The sequence below is a fragment of the Chiloscyllium plagiosum genome, chromosome 26 (assembly GCF_004010195.1).
Source record: "Chiloscyllium plagiosum isolate BGI_BamShark_2017 chromosome 26, ASM401019v2, whole genome shotgun sequence".
Lineage (NCBI taxonomy): Eukaryota > Metazoa > Chordata > Chondrichthyes > Orectolobiformes > Hemiscylliidae > Chiloscyllium > Chiloscyllium plagiosum.
In genome coordinates, this window is record NC_057735.1 from 52,962,774 (window position 1) to 52,980,658 (window position 17,885).

Genomic DNA, 17,885 nt, shown 5'->3' on the forward strand with positions numbered 1-17,885 from the left:
GCAGATGACAAGCAACATGAATTTGACTGGGACAACAGTACCATTCTAGGGCAAGCGAAACAAAGAACAGCCAGGGAATTCCTAGGAGCATGGCACTCATCCACAAACTCCATCAACAAACACATCGACCTGGACCCAATATACCGGCCACTACAGCGGACAGCTGAAACTGACAACCGGAAGCAGCAGGGAAAGGCCACTATAAATGCCGGAGGAAACACCACAGAAGCGATTCACAGGAGGCTCCCAAGCACTGAGGATGTCACCTAGACAGGGGACGAAACGGTTGCAACAAAAACTTCCAGCTCAGCGAACAGAACCACAGCAACAAGTGGATATGGCATGCTTCATTGGTTGGGACATTGAATGCAAAAATTGGAAAGTTATGTTGCACCTGTATAAGACATTAGTTAGGCCACATTTGGACATCTGGCCCACACACAGGAAGGATGTGGAGGCTTTTCAGCGGGTGCAAAAGACTAGGATGTCACCTAGATTGGAGTGTATTAGCTACAAGGAGAGGTTGGACCCACTTGGATTGTTTTTGCTAGAGCATTGGAGGCTGAGGGGTGACCTAATAAAAGTATATTATGAGAGGCATGGATAGAATGGAGTCTCTTTCCAGGGTGGAAATGTCAAATACTACAGGGGGAAATGTCAAATACTAGAGGGCATTGGGAGAGAGTGAAAATCTAATGGAGATGTGAGAGGAAAGTTTTTTACACAGAGATTGGTAGATGACTGGAACGCACTGCCAAGGGTAGCAACACTTACAATAGCAAAGTTCAAGAGACATTCAGATAGACACATGGAAAGGCAGGGAGTAGTGAGATACGGACCATGTGTGGGCAGGGGGGATTTGTTTAGGATGGCATCATGTCTGGGCAGAAACTGAGCTGAAAATGTGTTGCTGGAACAGCGCAGCAGGTCAGGCAGCATCCAGGGAACAGGAGAATCGACGTTTTGGACATAAGCCCTTCTTCAGGAAGACATGGTGGGCCAAAGGGCCCATTCTTGTACTCTACTGATCTATATTCTGTATTAACAGCTGTGTTCCAGCATATGTTAACTCTCCCCTCTGCTGATGCCCACAATGTGTCTAGCTCTGAGTCCAAGTTGTAGTAACTGCTGCAGACCTCGTATCAAGATTGCAACGTATTTGTGGCTCATCACCATTTCTGCCATATCTTTCTGACCATATTTATTGAAATGTTCACTTGGTTATGAATCTTGGAGATGGAGTAGACTCACCATCCCTGAGCTGCAAACAGTCAGAAAGAGCAATCCTTGATTCTCTGTCTCCCTCTTTCTCCTCCTTCAGACTTTCTTTAAAATACACCTTTAGTCGTCTTACCTAATAACCCCTTGTCTGGCTTGGTGCTGGATCTTATTTCAGAATGTTGCTGTGTAGCACATTGCGACATTTTGTTTCATTAGAGATACTTTATAAATATAAATGTTGTTCATTGGAACCTCCCTGTTCATTCTTTTATGTGTTGATTATAAATTGGGTTGAAAAGAGCATACCTGTTTTGTTTAACCCTATCTAGGTCCATTGAGCTATGCCTGAGAACATCCTAGTCCTGTAGGGTATTGACGAATCACATAAGGTTTCTGGCCGGTTGAGTTAAATTCCTGCCGGCTCCCACCTGCTCCTGCCCTTTGGAATCTGATCACAATTGAGGCTGTCTCATGACTGGGCAGGAATACCTGGTCCTGTCTGGTTGTGTCTAATTCCTGTCTGGTGTTGTCTAGTTAAGATAATACGATCATAAGATACAGGAGAAGAATTTGGTCATTTAGCCCATTGAGTTTGTTCCATCATTCAACCATGGTTTGTAGATCTCTTAATAATATTCTCCTGCCTTGATCCCTTACCAATCAAATCTTAATTACCAATGTGTCTTAATTACCAATGTGTCTTAAGTACACTCAATATCTTGGTCTCCAGAGTCTGCTGCAGAAATGAGTTCCAACAGCACCACCCTCTGGCTGAAGAAATCCCTCCTCATCTGAGTTCTAAGAGGTCATCCTTCCACTCTGAAACTGTGCTCCCGGATCCTAGTAAACATCTCCACATTTACTCTATCTAGGCCCCTCAGTATTCTGTAAGTTTCAATCAGATCTCCCCCCTCCGCACCTCCCATCCTTCTAAAATCCACTGAGTACAGACCCAAAGTCTTCAATCGCTTTTCATTCCTGGAATTATTCTTGCAAACGCCCTCTGGACCCCCTCCAAAGCCTTCAGATGTGGGGTCCAAAACTGCTCAAAATATTCCAAAGACAATCTGACCAGAGCCTGATAGAGCCTCAGCAGTACATTCCTGCTTTTGTATTCTAGTCTTCTTGAAATCAATGCTAACATTGCATTTGCCTCCCTCACCACCAGCTAAACCTGCACGGTAACCTTTCCTGAACTCGAACTTCCAAGTCCCTTTCTGCTTCAGATTGCCGACGATTTTCCCCATTTAGAAAATAGTTGACCAAGGTGCATAACATCATACTTTCTCACATTGTATTCCATCTCCTAGCTTATCCAAGTCCTTATACAGTCTCCTTGGTTCCTCAATGCTACCTGTCCCTCCATCTGTCTTTGTGCCACCTGCAAACTTCATAACAATGCCCTCAGTTCTTTCGTTCAGATCATTAATGTAGAATGTGAATAGTTGTGGTCCTAGCAGGATCTCTGAGGACCTCTGTTAGTCTGTTAGAAAGCCTCTCTTTTTTTCCCCTACTGTCTGCCTTCTGCCAGACAGCAAGTCCGTGTCAGTGCCTTGCCCCAAACACCATGGTTTTGCAGCCTCCTGCCTAACACCTTGTCAAAGGCCTTTTGGATATCCAAATGGATCCCAGCCACTGGCTCTCATTTTTCTAACTTGCTTGTTACCTCCTGGAAAGTATTCTAACAGATTTGTCAGGCATGACCTCCCTTATAAAGTCATGATTGGATTAGATTAGATTCCGTACAGTGTGAAACAGGCCCTTCGGCCCAACAAGTCCACACCGACCTCCGAAGAGCAACCCACCCAGACCCATTCCCTACATTTACCCCTTTATCTAACACTATGGGCAATTTAGCATGGCCAGTTCACCTAACCTGCATATTTTTGGACTGTGGGAGGAAACCGGAGCACCCGGAGGAAACCCACGCAGACACGGGGAGAATGTGCAAACTCCACACAGTCAGTCGCCTGAGGCTGGAATTGAACCTGGGTCTCTGGCGCTGTGAGGCAGCAGTGCTAACCACTGTGCCGCCCACTGACTCAGCCCTTTTTTACCATGCATTTCCAAGTACTCTGCAATCTCATCTTTAATAATGGACTCTAAAATCTTACCAATGACCAAGTTCAGGCTAATTGGCTTGTAATTCCTTACCTTCTGCCTCCCATCCTTCTTAAGCCGATGTATTACATTAGGTATTTTCCAGTCCTCTAGGACCCACCCTGACTCCAGTGATTCCCGAAAGATCACCACTAATACCTCTACAATCTCCCCTGCTGTTTCCTTTAGAAGCCTGGTGTGCAGTCCATGAAATCCAGGTGATTTATCCACCTTTAGATCTTCACCTTCACCTTAGTGATGACCATTATACTCATCTCTGCTCCCTAACTCTCTTGAAGTTCTGGTATACTATTGGTGTCTTCTGCTTTGAAAATGATGCCAAGTCAAGTTGCCTGACCAGACCATAGGGCTGCTCTCTCATCAGAAAGAGGTGATTGGTGGTGATTTAACCTGAGGGCCACCGCACTTTAGGATAGGCAAGAGGTTAAGAAGGAGAGTCCTTCATGGTAACCTCAGCCAGCATGGGAATTGAACTCATGCTGTTGGCATCACACAGGTTCACAAACAAACCATCCAGCCAAGTGAACTAAACCAAATGTGCAAAGTACCCATTCAGTTTCTCCACCATTTTCTTGTTCCCCATTACTACTTCTCCAGACTCATTTTTCAGCGATCCAATATTAAAAAAAACTCTTGCTATCATCTTCTATATTTCTAGCTGTCTTACTCTCATATTTCAGCTTCTGCTCCTTTATAGCTTTTTTAGTTATCATCTAGTTTTAAAGGCTTCCTAGTTTGGGCGGCACGGTGGCACAGTGGTTAGCACTGCTGCCTCACAGCGCCAGAGACCCCGGGTTCAATTCCCGCCTCAGGCGACTGACTGTGTGGAGTTTGCACATTCTCCCCGTGTCTGCGTGGGTTTCCTCCCACAATCCAAAGATGTGCAGGTCAGGTGAATTGGCCATGCTAAATTGCCCGTAGTGTTAGGTAAGGGGTAAATGTAGGGGTATGAGCTTCGGTGGGTCGGTGTGGACTTGTTGGGCCGAAGGGCCTGTTTCCACACTGTAAGTAATCTAATCTAATCCTCTGCCTTCCCACTCATCTTCACCACCACTCCTTTTTACTTTTATGCTGTCCCTGACTTCCCTTGTCAGCCGTGGTTGCTTCATCTTCCCCTTGAAATGTTCCTTCTTCCTTGGGATGGGTTTCTGCTGTCCTTTCTGAATTACCCCCAGAAACCCCTGCCATCGCTGCTCCACCATCTTCCCTGCTCGGCTCCCCTTTCAATCAACTCTGGCCAGCTCCTCCCTCATGTCTTTGTTCTTACTTTAACTCAATTATAATCTGATTCCAGCTTCTCTCTCTCAAACTGCAGGATGAATTCTATCATATAATGGTCACTGGCCATATACTTGTTGTTCACCTTCAAGTCAGCCACTTTACACATCATCAAATCCAGAATTGTCTGTTCCCCAGTGGGCTTTGTCACAAGCTACCACAAAAACCATGTTGTGGACATTCCACAAATTCCTTTTCCTGGGATCCACTACCAACTTAATTTTCCCAGGCCACCTGTACATTGGAGTCTCCCAGGAATATTGTGATCGTGCCTTTCTTCCATGCCTTTTCTATCTCCTGACTCATTTTCTTCCCCCTGTACTGACTACTGCTAGCAGGCCGTATAATAGTTCCCATGAGGGTCTTTTTTTCCTTCACAGTTCCTCAACTGTATCTGCACAGATTCTACACCTTTCGACTTTAATCACTTCTTGTTATCGAGTTAATTTCATTTCTTACTAATAAGGCAACTGTGCCTCCTCTGCCTATCTACCTGTCCTTTCGATAGGATGTGCATCCTTGGATATTTACTTTGCAGCCCTAATCACCGTGCAGCGACATCTCGGTGATGCCCACAACATTATACCAGCCAATTTCAATCTGCACTGCAAGCTCATTTACCTTGTTTCATATATTCTGTGTGCATTTACGTACAGCACCCTCAGTCCTGCATTAACTGCTCCCCCTCCTCATACTTGTCCCCTTTCTGACATTCCTGAAGTGAGATTCCTGAGTTTTTCCATACTCTCTGTCTTAATACTTGTTATTGAAACTAATAAGCTTTGCTGATCCCAACAACCCCCTTTAAGTTTTCCCTTAATTTTCCGTACACTGACCCCATTGCTCCCCTCCTCCGCTATTCAATTCAAAGCTCAATCCACAGCTCAAATTGTGAGATTCACCAGGACTCTGATCCCAGTATGTTTCAGGTGCAGCCTGTCCCATCAGAACAGCTGCCTCCTTCCCAGTACTGGTGCCAGTGTCCCATGAATTTGAACGGTCTTTCCCACACTAATCTTTGAGCTACCTTTCTGTCTCAGCTTTTCAATTTAGCTGCTAGCTGATCATATTCCCTCAGCAGAACTTCTTTCCTCTTTCTAACGATATTGTTAGTACCTCCGTGAATCACAACAACCCTTCCCCAGCCAAGTTCCTCTCCTGCCCAAATGATATGCTGAACCTGGACACCAGGCAGGCAATACAGCCTTCAGGACTGTCAATCCAGGCCACACAGCACAATGTCTATCCCCCTGTCTATATTATCCCTGATTAAATTTCTTTTCCTTTTTTTCCTCCCTCTTGAATGGCTCCGTGCCCCATGGTGCTGTGGTCAGTTTGCTCATCCTCACTACAGTTTCTGCTGTCATCCACACACAGAGCAAGAATCTCAAACCTGTTAGACTAGCTCAAGGGCTGATGCTCCTTCAGCACTACCTCCTGGATCCCTCTACCATCACTGTGTCCAGTTCCTGTCTGCTTATGTTTAACTCCTGTCTCCTACCATCCGGTTCTGCCTCATTCCTGTCTGAGATTATCTCATTCCTGCCCAGTCATACCTCCTAGGTGCTCTCGGGTGTACCTAATTCCTACCTGGTGCAGGCTCGTTATGCCTAATTCCTATCTGAGATTATTTTGTGCCAGTCATATCTGATGTTTTCTGATTGTATCTATTTCCTGTCAGGTGCCATATGGTTACGTCTGTTCCCTGTTTGGTTGTGTCTAATTCCTGTCTTGTTGTGTTGAATTCCTGTCTGGTTATATCCATTGTTGAGAGTATATTGCTGGAAAAGCACAGCATGTCAGGCAGCATCCAAGGAGCAGGAAAATCGACGTTTTGGGCCAGAGCCCTTCATTCCTGATGGAGGGCTCTGGCCCGAAACATCGATTCTCCTGCTCCTCGGATGCTGCTTGACTTGCTGTGCTTTTCCAGCAATACACTCTCAACTCTGATCTCCAGCATTTGCAAACCTCACTGTCTCCTGGTTATGTCTATTTCCTGTCTGGTGCTGTCTTGTTATGTCTGTTTCCTGTCTGGTTATTTCTATTTTCTGTCTGGTGCTGTCTGGTTGTGTCTAATTGCTGACAGTTCCCACCTGTTTCTGCCCTTCCATATCTGATCATATTTGAGGCTATCTCTTTCTTTCCCGGTCATATCTGTATGGTGTGATATGATATTATGTAATTTCTGTCTGGTTGTGTCTGATTCTAAATAGGTGCTGTCTGATTATGTCAAATTCCTGTCTTAATGTTGACTGCCTGGTTCTGTCTCATTCGTGTGTAGTGCTTTCTGATTGTTTATTCAGAGTCATAACAACTCATCCATGTCGACGAGATATCCTAGCCCAATCAAGTCCCACCTGCCAGCACCCGGTCCGTATCCCTCCAAATCCTTCCTATTCATGTACCCATCCAGATGCCTTTTGAATGTTGCAATTGTACCAGCCTCCACCACATCCTCTGGCAGCTCATTCCATCCATGTACCACCCACTGCGTGAAAAAGTTGTCCCTTAGGTCTCTTTTATATCTTTCCCCTCTCACCCTAAACCTTTTAATTCTGGACTCCCCCACCCCAGGGAAAAGACTTCATCTATTTATCCTATCCATGCCCCTCATGATTTTATAAAACTCTACAGCCCTCGGCCTCCAACGCTCCAGGGAAAACAGCCCCAGCCTGTTCAGCCTCTCCCTATAGCTCAAATCCTCCAACCCTGGCAACATCCTTGTAAATCTTCTCTGAACCCTTTCAAGTTTCACAACATCTTTCCGATAGGAAGGAGACCAGAATTGCACGCAATATTCCAACAGTGGCCTAATCAATGTCCTGTACACCCGCAACATGACCTCCCAACTCCTGTACTCAATACTCTGACCAATAAAGGAAAGCATACCAAATGCCGTCTTCACTATCCTATCTACCTGCGACTCTACTTTCAAGGAGCTATGAACCTGCACTCCAAGGTCTCTTTGTTCAGCAACACTTACAGATAAGTGTATAAGTCCTGCTAAGATTTGCTTTCCCAAAATGCAGCACCTCACATTTCCTGTCTGCTTGTGTCTTATGCTTGTATTGTTGTGTCTAATTTTGATCTAGTGCAGTCTGGCTGTGTCTCATTCCTTTCTTGTGTTGAAAGCCTGACTCCAGGTGTCAGTTTGTGTTTAATTAGAGTCTAGTGCTGTCTGATTGTGTCTAACTCCTGTCTGAGATAAGCTCGTTCCTACCCAGTCATGTCTAGTGCTGCCTGGTTTAAACCATACAATCCCTACAGTGTGGAAACAGGCTGTTGGATCCAATGAATCCACACGGACCCTACAAAGAGCATCCCATCCAGACCCATCCCCTATCCTATTCCTGTAACCCTGCATTTCCTGTGGCTAAAGTGTCTAGTTCTGATTGCCTCATTATTGGGAGGATGTAGTTGCTTTGGAGAGGGTGCACAGGAGATTTACCAGGATGCTGCCTGGATTGGAGGGTTTGTTTTATGAAGAGAGGTTGAGTGAGCTAGGGCTTTTCACACTGGAGAGGAGGAGGAAGAGAGGTCACTTAGTAGAGGTGTGCAAGGTTGTGAGAGGCATAGATAGAGGAGATAGCCAGAGACTTTTCCCCATGGCAGAAATAGCTGTCAGAAGGGGTCATAATTTTAAGGTAATCGGAGGAAGGTTTAGGAGAGATGTCAGAGGTAGGTTCTTGACACAGAGAGTGGTGGTATGTGGAATGCACTGCCAGCAGTGGTAGTAGAGTCAGATACATTAGGGAGATTTAAGCAACTGCTGGACAAGCACGTGGACGGCAATAAATTGAGGGGAGTGTAGGTTATGTTGATCTTAAATTAAGATAAATGCTTGGCACAACATCATGGTACTGTACTGTTCTGTGTTCTAAAGCACCTAACCTACCTATTCCTGAACAATATGGGTATTTTGCATGGCCAATTCACCTAACTTGCACATCCTTGTGCTGTGAGAGGAAACTGGAGTATCGGGTGGAAACCCACACAGACAAACTCCACACAGACAGTCACCCAAAGGTGGAATTGAATCCAAGTCCCTGGCACTGTGAGGCAGCAGTGCTCACCGCTGAGCCACACTGCTGCCCCAAAGTAAAGATGGCAGCCTCACAGCATCATTGCTAAGATTAGCTTTCAATTAATCAACTGAATTTAAATTCCATGAGCTGCTGTGGGATTTGAACATTAGCCTGAACCTCTAGATTCCTAGTCATTACCATTACCCCACCATCCCCCTGTATCTAATTCCTGTCTGATTCTTGTCTTGTACCATCTGGCTGTGTCTAATCCCTGTCTCATTGCCTCTAATTCCTATCTTGATGTTATCAGGTTATCTGTTTCATGACTGGTGCCACTTGATGCTGTCCTTTGGAACTTGATCATTTCTGAGGTTATCTATTCCTGCCTTGTCAAAACTGGTGCTGTCTGGTTATATCTAGTTCCTGAACAATATGGGTAACACCAATGTAATTTATTGTATCCGTTGCTCCTGCTGCGGTCTCCTCTACATTGGGGAGACAGAACACCTGCTTGCAGAGCCCTTCAGAGAACATCTCCAGGACACCCGCACCAATCAACCACACTGCCTCGTGGCCAAACACTTCAACTCCTCCTCCCACTCTGCCGAGGACATACAATCCTGGGCCTCTTCCACTGCCACTTCCTAACCACCTGACCCCTAGAGGAAGAACACTTCATCTTCCGCCTCAGGACCCACCAACCCTGTGGCATCAATGTGGATTTCACCAGTTTCCTCATTTCCCCTCCCCCCACTTATCCCAGATCCAACCTTCCAACATGACACTGCCCTCATGACCTGTCCCACTTGACCGTCTTCCTTCCCACCCTCCTCTCTGACCTATCACTATTACCTGCACCTCCATCTACCGAGTGCACCTTCCCCCAGCCCCACCCCTCTCCCATTTATCTCACCACCCCCTTGGCTCACAAGCCTCATTCTTGATGAAGAGCTTCAGCCCGAAACGTCGATTCTCCTGCTCCTCGGATGCTGCCTGACCTGCTGTGCTTTTCCAGCACCACACTCTTGAATTTGATCTCCAGCATCTGCAATCCTCACTTTCTCTGTGTATCTAGTTCGTGTCTAGTGCTTTTCCGTTCTGTCTAATACCTGTCTGGTGCTGTCTGGTTGTATCCTCTTCCTGGCTGGTTTGTCTACTTTCTGCCTGGTGCTGTCTAGTTGTGTCTGATTCTTGTCAGTCATTGTCTAATCCCTGCCTGTGATTCCTCTCCAGTCATATGTGGTACTGTCTGCTTGTGCCTAATTCCTGTCTTATTTTGTCTGTAATGCTTCATTTATGTTCTGTCTCATTGTATTTTACAATTAAAACATCCCAAATGCTTCACAGGAGCAATCCAAATGTATAACACTGAACCCAGAAGGTAGTAGATCAGATGATCTGCAACTTTTAAAAGGAAGTTGAGTGCCTGAAGGGAATGGGGTTTGGGAAGTGCTTAGCAGCTCAGAAACCAAAGGCACGGCTATTAATGGTGGTGTAATTCAAATTTGTTGTGTTTAGATCTTTCTTGCTCAGTTTATGTTTTTCCTGTTCAGTTATTTCAAACTGTGTCTCACCCAGTCTGGCTCCTATTTAGATATTTATGACTGTCTCTCACCCTGTCTGGCTCCTATTTCCTTCTTTCTGACTGTCTTGTTTGTATACCACCTTATATTGGTTCTTCTTAGTAGTTTCTGACTGTCTCAACCTGTTTGATCGGGTCTGACCATATCTCACCACCTGGTTTAGTAAGTTTCTGACTGTATCTCACCCTGTCTAGTTCCTGTTTGGTAGTTTTTGACTGTATCTCACCCTGTCTAGTTCCTGTTTGGCTCCTATTTAGAGACATAGAGATCTGCAGCACAGAAAAAGGCCCTTTAGCTCATTATGTTTGTGCCACTCAATAACAATCCCCTGACTTGTCCTGAATGTATAAGTATCAAAGTGCACATCGAAATACTTCTTCAATGTTCTGACGGTTTCCTACCCTCCCACCCTTATAGGCAGTGAGTTCCAGATTCCCACTACCCTCTGGGTGAAAAACATTTTCCTCACATCCCCTCTTCACCTTCTGTCCCTTGAAACTATTTGAGAGAGACCCAACCAATTATTGATTTATTTAGTCGTGCAGTTTTTATTTGCACCCACCATCTTCTTTCTATGTCGTACCTGGACATGGTGTCCCAGCCAAGGTGGAGGTTTAGCAAAAACAACTTGCCTGCTTTCAAATTTTATCCCTCTAAAAATAAATATCACCGCTCAGTTTGTTTTTGTTATGGCCTTACTAACCTGCACACAACTTCTATTCATTAGTAGATTGATTTGCACTTCAAAATGTCTTTGTTCCTCCATGCTACCACTACTAAGACTCACGCTTAAGTAGTGTGGCTTTCCTGTTCATACTGAGACATGCTACCTCACATTTCTGTGTTGAATTTCATTTGCTAAATATTTGTCCATTCTGCAAGTTTATTAACATGCCTCTGAAAATTGTTGTAGTCCTCCTCAGTACTCAGACTCTTCCCAAAACTGCTGTATCATCTGCTTTTGATGTAAAAATTGTGCTTTTGATGTAAAGTCCAGTTGTGTGTGACCTTGCCTCGCTCTGTCTGGTTCCTGTGACTCTGTTAGAGTTCCGCGTGGATTTATCTACTGCCTTTTGAGTTGTGCTGAACACTCGACCATACAAACAGCTTACAAAAGTTTCTCTTTGGATTTAGTTGCAGCAGCTCTGAGTACGAGATGGAAGATGAGGATGAGGAGGTGGAGGAAGATGAAGAAAATGCACTGGTTCCCTCAGACCTGGGTGGTGTCCCCTGGCTGGAAGCTGTGAGGATTCATCGGTTACTGAAGGGTGACCTGGATGGAGACACTGAGCCTGAAGATGAGGAGCAATCTGAATCGAGTTACGGTGAGTGAGTTTGTGTGACCAGGAGAGGGTCTGTTGTTGACTTGATTATAATCTCATACAGAGACACACGAAGCCCCACCCTGTGAAGCCTGCAGGAGGCAGCCTGGCCTTTTGAGTGACCATGTGACTAGGTTGAAGCAGCTAGTTCCATGTGTGACACCTGAGGGTCTTTGAGGGGACTCCACGTTCCAACATGTTCTTAAAAAGTCATGAATAGAAGACATAAAGCTAGTGGAGGAAAAGACTTGGGGGATAAATTACTCAAGGGACAGGTGTCGGGGGTAAACTAACAGTGGCAATAGGGTTTGGGGATTCATTACTGGAGGGAAAGATATTGGGGTAAATTACAGTGGCAATAGGGTTTCTGGAGGGACAGTATTCATGAGGTAAATTATGAATGAAATGATGGCACAAGTGGAGACCATTGTGCCCATCGAGCCCATGCGAGTTCTCCACAGTCCAATCCAGTCATTGAGTAACTGTCCTATTTTCTGTTGATGTCATTTGCTTCTCCAATTCCACCATCTTCATTGGCAGCAAATTCCACAGCACTACCACCACCACTGCAGAAAGTCTCCCTGCCATCATCCCCCACCATGCCCCATGTCTCTGTGTCTCTCTCTATAATACATTTTTCTTGCCATTTGTCTGGCTGCTGCTTATCACTGTCCTATTGTATCAGTTGGTATTATTCCTCATTATACTTATGATTTTTAACAATGAAGACGACAATGGAACTACTTCCATTCCCCCTCCCACTGCCTCTCCCACATGTCCATCCTAAGCCTACTTCATTGCCACAGTGAATCAGACCACAAATAAGGAACAACACCTTATTTTCTGCCTGGGCAGCCTACGGCCCAGAGGATTTAACACTGAGTTCTCTAATTTCAACTAACTCTTCCAGCCCCGCCTCCTTCCTTCTATTCCACCTACTGACCCTTTCTTCCAGCTACTAACCGGATTCATCCCTCCCGTCGACTAACCAGATCGTATCCACTCCCTGTGTTCACCTATCACTACCTCACCATTCTGCTACTCTCCCCACCCCATCCCCGCCCCTCCCTCTTTATCTGTAGCTGCCCCTACCCTACATCTAGTCCTGAAGAAGGGTTATACCCATCAGGAATTCAATGCTAAGTCCTCCAGGCTGAAGGGTGCCCAGGCGGAAGATGAGGTGTTAGAACCTAGATTAGGATAGCACGGTACAGGTCATTCGACCCGCAAAGATTGTGCTGACCTTTTATCGTACTCTAACATCAAACTAACCTCCATTGTACTATCATCCATGTGCCTATCCAAGAGTCACTTAAATGTCCCGAATGTATCTGACTCTACCACCACTGCTGGCAGTGCATTCTACACGCCCACCACTCTCTGTGTAAAGAACCGACCTCTGACATCTCCCCTAAACCTTCTGTCAATCGCCTTAAAACTATGACTCCCTTGTGACATCCATTTCTGCTCTGGGGAAGTCTCTGGCTATCCAATCTATCTGTGTCTCTCATCATCATGTACACCTCTATCAAGTCACCTCTAAACCTTCTTCACTTCAATGAGAAAAACGCTAGCTCCCTCAAACTTTCTTCATAAGACATTCCCTCCTGTCCAGACAGCATCCTGATAAATCTTCTTTGCACCTTCTCTAAAGCTTCCACATCTTTCCTATACGGAGAGGACCAGACATGAACACATTATTCCAAGTGTGGTCTATAGAGCTGCAGCATAACCTTGCGGCTCTTAAACTCAATCCCCTTGCTAATGAAAGCTAACACATCATATGTCTTCTTAACAATCTGGTTGGCAACTTTGAGAGATCTGTGGATATGGATCCCAAAATCCCTCTGTTCTTCCACACTGCCAAGAATCCTGCCTTTAACCCTGTATTCTGCATTCAAATTCAACCTTCCAAAGTGAATCACTTCACATTTTTCCGGGTTGAACTCCACCTGCCACTTATCAGCCCAGCTCTGCACCCTGTCAATGTCCTCTTGCAACCTACAACAGCTCTCTACACTATCCACAACACCACCAACCTTCATGTCGTCGGCAAACTTGCTAACCTACCCTTCCACTTCCTCATCCGAGTCATTTATAAAAATCACAAAGAGCAGAGGTCCTAGAACCCTGTAGAGCACCACTGGTCACTGAGCTCCAAGCTGAATATTTTCCATCTGTCTTCGATGAGCCAGCCAATTCTGTATCCAGACAGCCAGATTTCCCTATCTCAAGTCTCCTTACTTTCTGAATGAGCCTACCATGGGGAACCTTATCAAATGCCTTGCTAAAATCCATGTACACCACATCTAGTGTTTTGCCTTCATAAATGCATTTTGTCACATTCTCAAAGAATTCAATAAGGTTTATAAGGCATGTCCTACCCCTCACAAAGCCATGCTGATTATCTCTAATCAACCTATGGTTTTCCACATAATCATAAATCCTGTCTCTCAGAATCCTCTCCAATACATTGCCCACCATAGACGTAAGACTGACTTCTTGAACTGCTGCAGTCTTTAGGGTGCTGTCTGGATACAGAATTGGCTGGTGCATAGAAGACAGAGCGTGGTGGTTGGTGGAAAGTATTGAGCTTGGAGTTCGGTGACCAGTCATTTTCCATGGGGATTGGTTCTGGAACCTCTGGTCTTTGTGATTTTTATAAATGACTTGGATGTGGAAGTGGAAGGGTGGGTTAGTCAGTTTACCAATGACATGAAGGTTGATGGAGTTGTGGATAATGTGGATGGCTATTGTAGGTTGCAACAGGACATTGATAGGATGCAGGACTGATAATTGGAAGATGGAGTTCAACCTGGTAAAGTGTGAAGTCATTCACTGTGGAAGGTCAAATTTGAATGCAGAATACAAGGTTAAAGGCAGGATTCATGGCAATATGGAGGAACTGAGGGATCCTGGGGTCCATGTCAATAGATCCCTCAAAGTTGCCACCCAGGTTGACAGGTTTGTTCAAAAGGCATATGGTATGTTGATTTGCATTAGCGGGGGATTGAGCTTAAGAGCCATGAGGTTATGCTGCAGTTCTATAGAGCCCTGGTTAGACCCAACTTGGAATATTGTGCCAGTTCTGGTCACCTCATTAAAGGAAGGATGTAGAAGCTTTAGAGAGGATGCAGAGGAGATTTACCAGGATGCTCCCTGGACTGGGGGGCAGGTCTTACGAAGAAAGATTAAGGGAGCTAAGGCTTTTCTCATAGGAGTGAAGAAGGATGAGAGGTGACATGATAGAGGTGTACAAGATGATGCGAGGCACAGATAGAATGATAGACATAGATGTTTCCCCAGAGCAGAATTGGCTATCAGGAGAGGGCATAATTTTAAGGTGATTGGGAGAAGTTTTAGGGGAGACGTCAGAGGTACGTTCTTTACTCAGAGAGTAGTGGGCGTGTGGAATGCACTGCCAGCAGTGGTAGTAGAGTCAGATACATTAGGGATTGTTAAGCAACTCTTGAATAGGCCATAGATGACAGTAAAATGAAGGGTATGTAGGTTAGTTTGATCTTAGAGTAGGATAAAAGTTCGGCACAACACCAAGGGCAGTGGTGTACTGTTCAATGTTCTATGTTCTGGCCAACATTTCTTTCTTGGTCCCTCTGTAGTGCTCCAGTGAGACTCAGTGCAAGTTGGAAGATCAGCATCTCATTTTCCACTTGAGGACCCTACATCTTCAGGACTCAATATCAAGTTCATTCATTTGGAAGCAGAACACTTCCTTACATTTCCTTTTCCCATCCTCACAGCCTAGATCCTGACATCACATGGTCTGATTTCAGCACAGCCAATCCACTTATACAGGCTGTTATCACATCTTTAGCTTCTCTTCTTTATTAGTTTATTATTAACCATCCCTCTGTTTGCCTACCTTTTTCTCACTGTTTTCCCCTCTCTTTCTCTAGAGTCCCTCTCTAATTATCGTTCACTCCTTTTCTCCCCTCCCCACATCAGTATAAATGCCACCTTTCCCAGCTCCTATCTATCAGTCCTGAAGTGAGCTTGAAATGTTGACTTTGTTTTCTCTCCACTGATGCTGGCATACCTGCTGAGTTTCTCCAGCAATTTCTGTTTATGTTTCAGATCTCCAGCATCCACAATTCTTTGTTTTATGTTATAATAGGCGGTAACTGTGGTTAGCTATAGTAACCTGTTTTATTGTCCCTTTCCCGTTTTAAACAAGAGTGTTTCATTGGCAGTTTTTCTATCCACTCGGATGTTTCCAGAATGTAATGGTGCTTGAAGTTTTACTACTAGTACATCTATCTATAACTTCCTTTAATATCCTTGGATGCATCCCATCAGGTCCTGGAAACTTGATCGTTTGCTAGATTAGTTTTTCCTCATACATTTTCACTAGCAATGGTTACTGTACTTACTTCTCTTCCGTTTATTCCTTGTTTTTTATCATCACTGTCATGGAGTGCTCCCCATGAATCCACTTCATTCCCCTCGATCTGATCCAGCAATTCCTTGTGTTAGGAGCACATTGATTGAGGAGGTTCTCCTGAACATCTTTCAGAAATTCCGCCCCCTCCTTGCCCTTTACTCCCTAACATTAGCAGCTGATACTTAGGTTTCACGTTGGACAAACAGCACAAACACTCATTTGAGCCAGTCAGCCAATGCCAGGGGTTACTCTGCTCCTCTTGAGACTTCTGCAATCTTTTATTATCATCGCCATCTATTCTTTTCTGTTATGTGTTTGTACAACTTCCCCTTAATTACCTCAGCAAGATTTGTTTCAATCATCACTCTCTGGGGAAGATGTTTCCTCTAAATTCCCTGCTGGATTTCTTGATGTTTATTTTAGATGGACAGCCTTTAGTTCTGCTTTTCCCCACAAGAGGAGACAATCCTTCTGTGAGCTCTATTAGATCACCCCCCCCCCCCCCACCCCCACCCCAGCCTTCTGCTTTCAACAAAGAGCCAAAGGTTGTTCGTTATTCCTTAAAAATGCTCAGTTAATTGACTCAATTTAATTAAAATAATTGATGTCCCCGATGTCACCACTCTATAGGTCATGTACATATCAGTACATAAAGTAGCTCCTTTCTCTTTCTGTCACTATTTGAAGCCCTTAGATCATCCCACAATGTGACTATCCTTGTAATGCTTCTCTGCTATAACGAAATGGAGTCTGCTTTTGCCCCTCTTACGATTTTTCCAACACTTCCCTAATTATTATTCATATGCCACATCCTTTCTCTCCTTTCCTAATGTTGTTTTATTGAGTGTTTTATTAACACTCTCACTATCCGTAGATATTAAGTGCCCAGTTCTCACCGTTACTTACCCCCGGGGTTATTCTGCAGGAGGGAACAATTACTTTGAGAAAGAAGGGAGTTACTGCGCGGGAGAGAGGAGGTTACTCTGCGAGAGAAGGGACTTATTCTGCAGGAGTGAGGCTATCACTCTGCAATTCAGTTGAGGTTACTCTGTGGGAGAGGGGAGCAACCCTGCAGGAGAAGAGAGGAATCCTGCAAGAGGGGGTTACTCTGAGGGAAGGAGTGTTACTCTGTGGGAGGGAGACAGTTTGGGGGATTACTCTGCAAGGAGGGGTTATCTTGTGGGAGAGAGAAGGTTACCCTGTAGGAGGGGTTAATCTGTGGAAGAGAGGGTGTTAAATTACTGGAGAGAGGGGTTTACTCTGTGGGAGAGGGTAACTGTGCAGGAGGGAGGGAGGGAATTGCTCTGGGGGCATTACGATGATTAGTGACTGTTGATTTCCTGTTCAGGCGATATTGTGTACCTTACTGTATTCCTCCTGTATCTCCACCTGGTGAGATGTCAAATTGTACACTGTGACGTCTTCCTGTGTAGTTGCTGCAATAATTCTTCTCCATAACATTGTGGTTCGGGATAAATCTGAGGACATAGTGAATTAAGGAAGTTTGAGTATGACCTCCTGGGATAGCTCCTGAGTTAGCATTTGTCACAGGGGAGATTGGGAAGAATCTGTAGCCTGTTTTTCAAAGTTGATGTCCTCAGAACGGGTGCATGATCAAGGTGTCAATGTTTCAGAACCTGGGGAATTACAGCCTCCATCAGTCTGTCTGATAGTGTGTTGGCAGGTGGGCTCTCAGTAAAGGTTGACTGTGATGGGCAGAGAAGTGTTGGCATCCCCTTGTTGGAGTGGAGTAGGAGCTGGATGGGATGACCGCTCCAGTCTCTGCTCAGACTGAGATCGAGCTTGTTCCATCCTCTAGCTGGGGTTCTCATCAGCAGGTCCTGGCCTGATAGATGGCTGGCTCAGTTGATAGCTAAAGAATGTTATGGAGGTTGACCCAGCATCATTGTACCTTCTGACTCCAGTACCTGAC

The 17,885-nt window shown here is 45.1% G+C and overlaps 1 protein-coding gene across 1 annotated transcript in view; it reads left to right on the top strand.

The window, feature by feature from the left end:
• The window catches only part of LOC122562959 (F-actin-monooxygenase MICAL3-like), a 201,072-nt gene that overhangs the window by 88,499 nt on the left and 94,688 nt on the right, over nucleotides 1–17,885 (top strand). Inside the window, exon 11 of the mRNA XM_043716261.1 lies at nucleotides 11,363–11,553. Within this exon, the coding sequence (XP_043572196.1) occupies nucleotides 11,363–11,553 (191 nt within the window). The remainder of the gene's footprint in view (nucleotides 1–11,362; nucleotides 11,554–17,885) is intronic.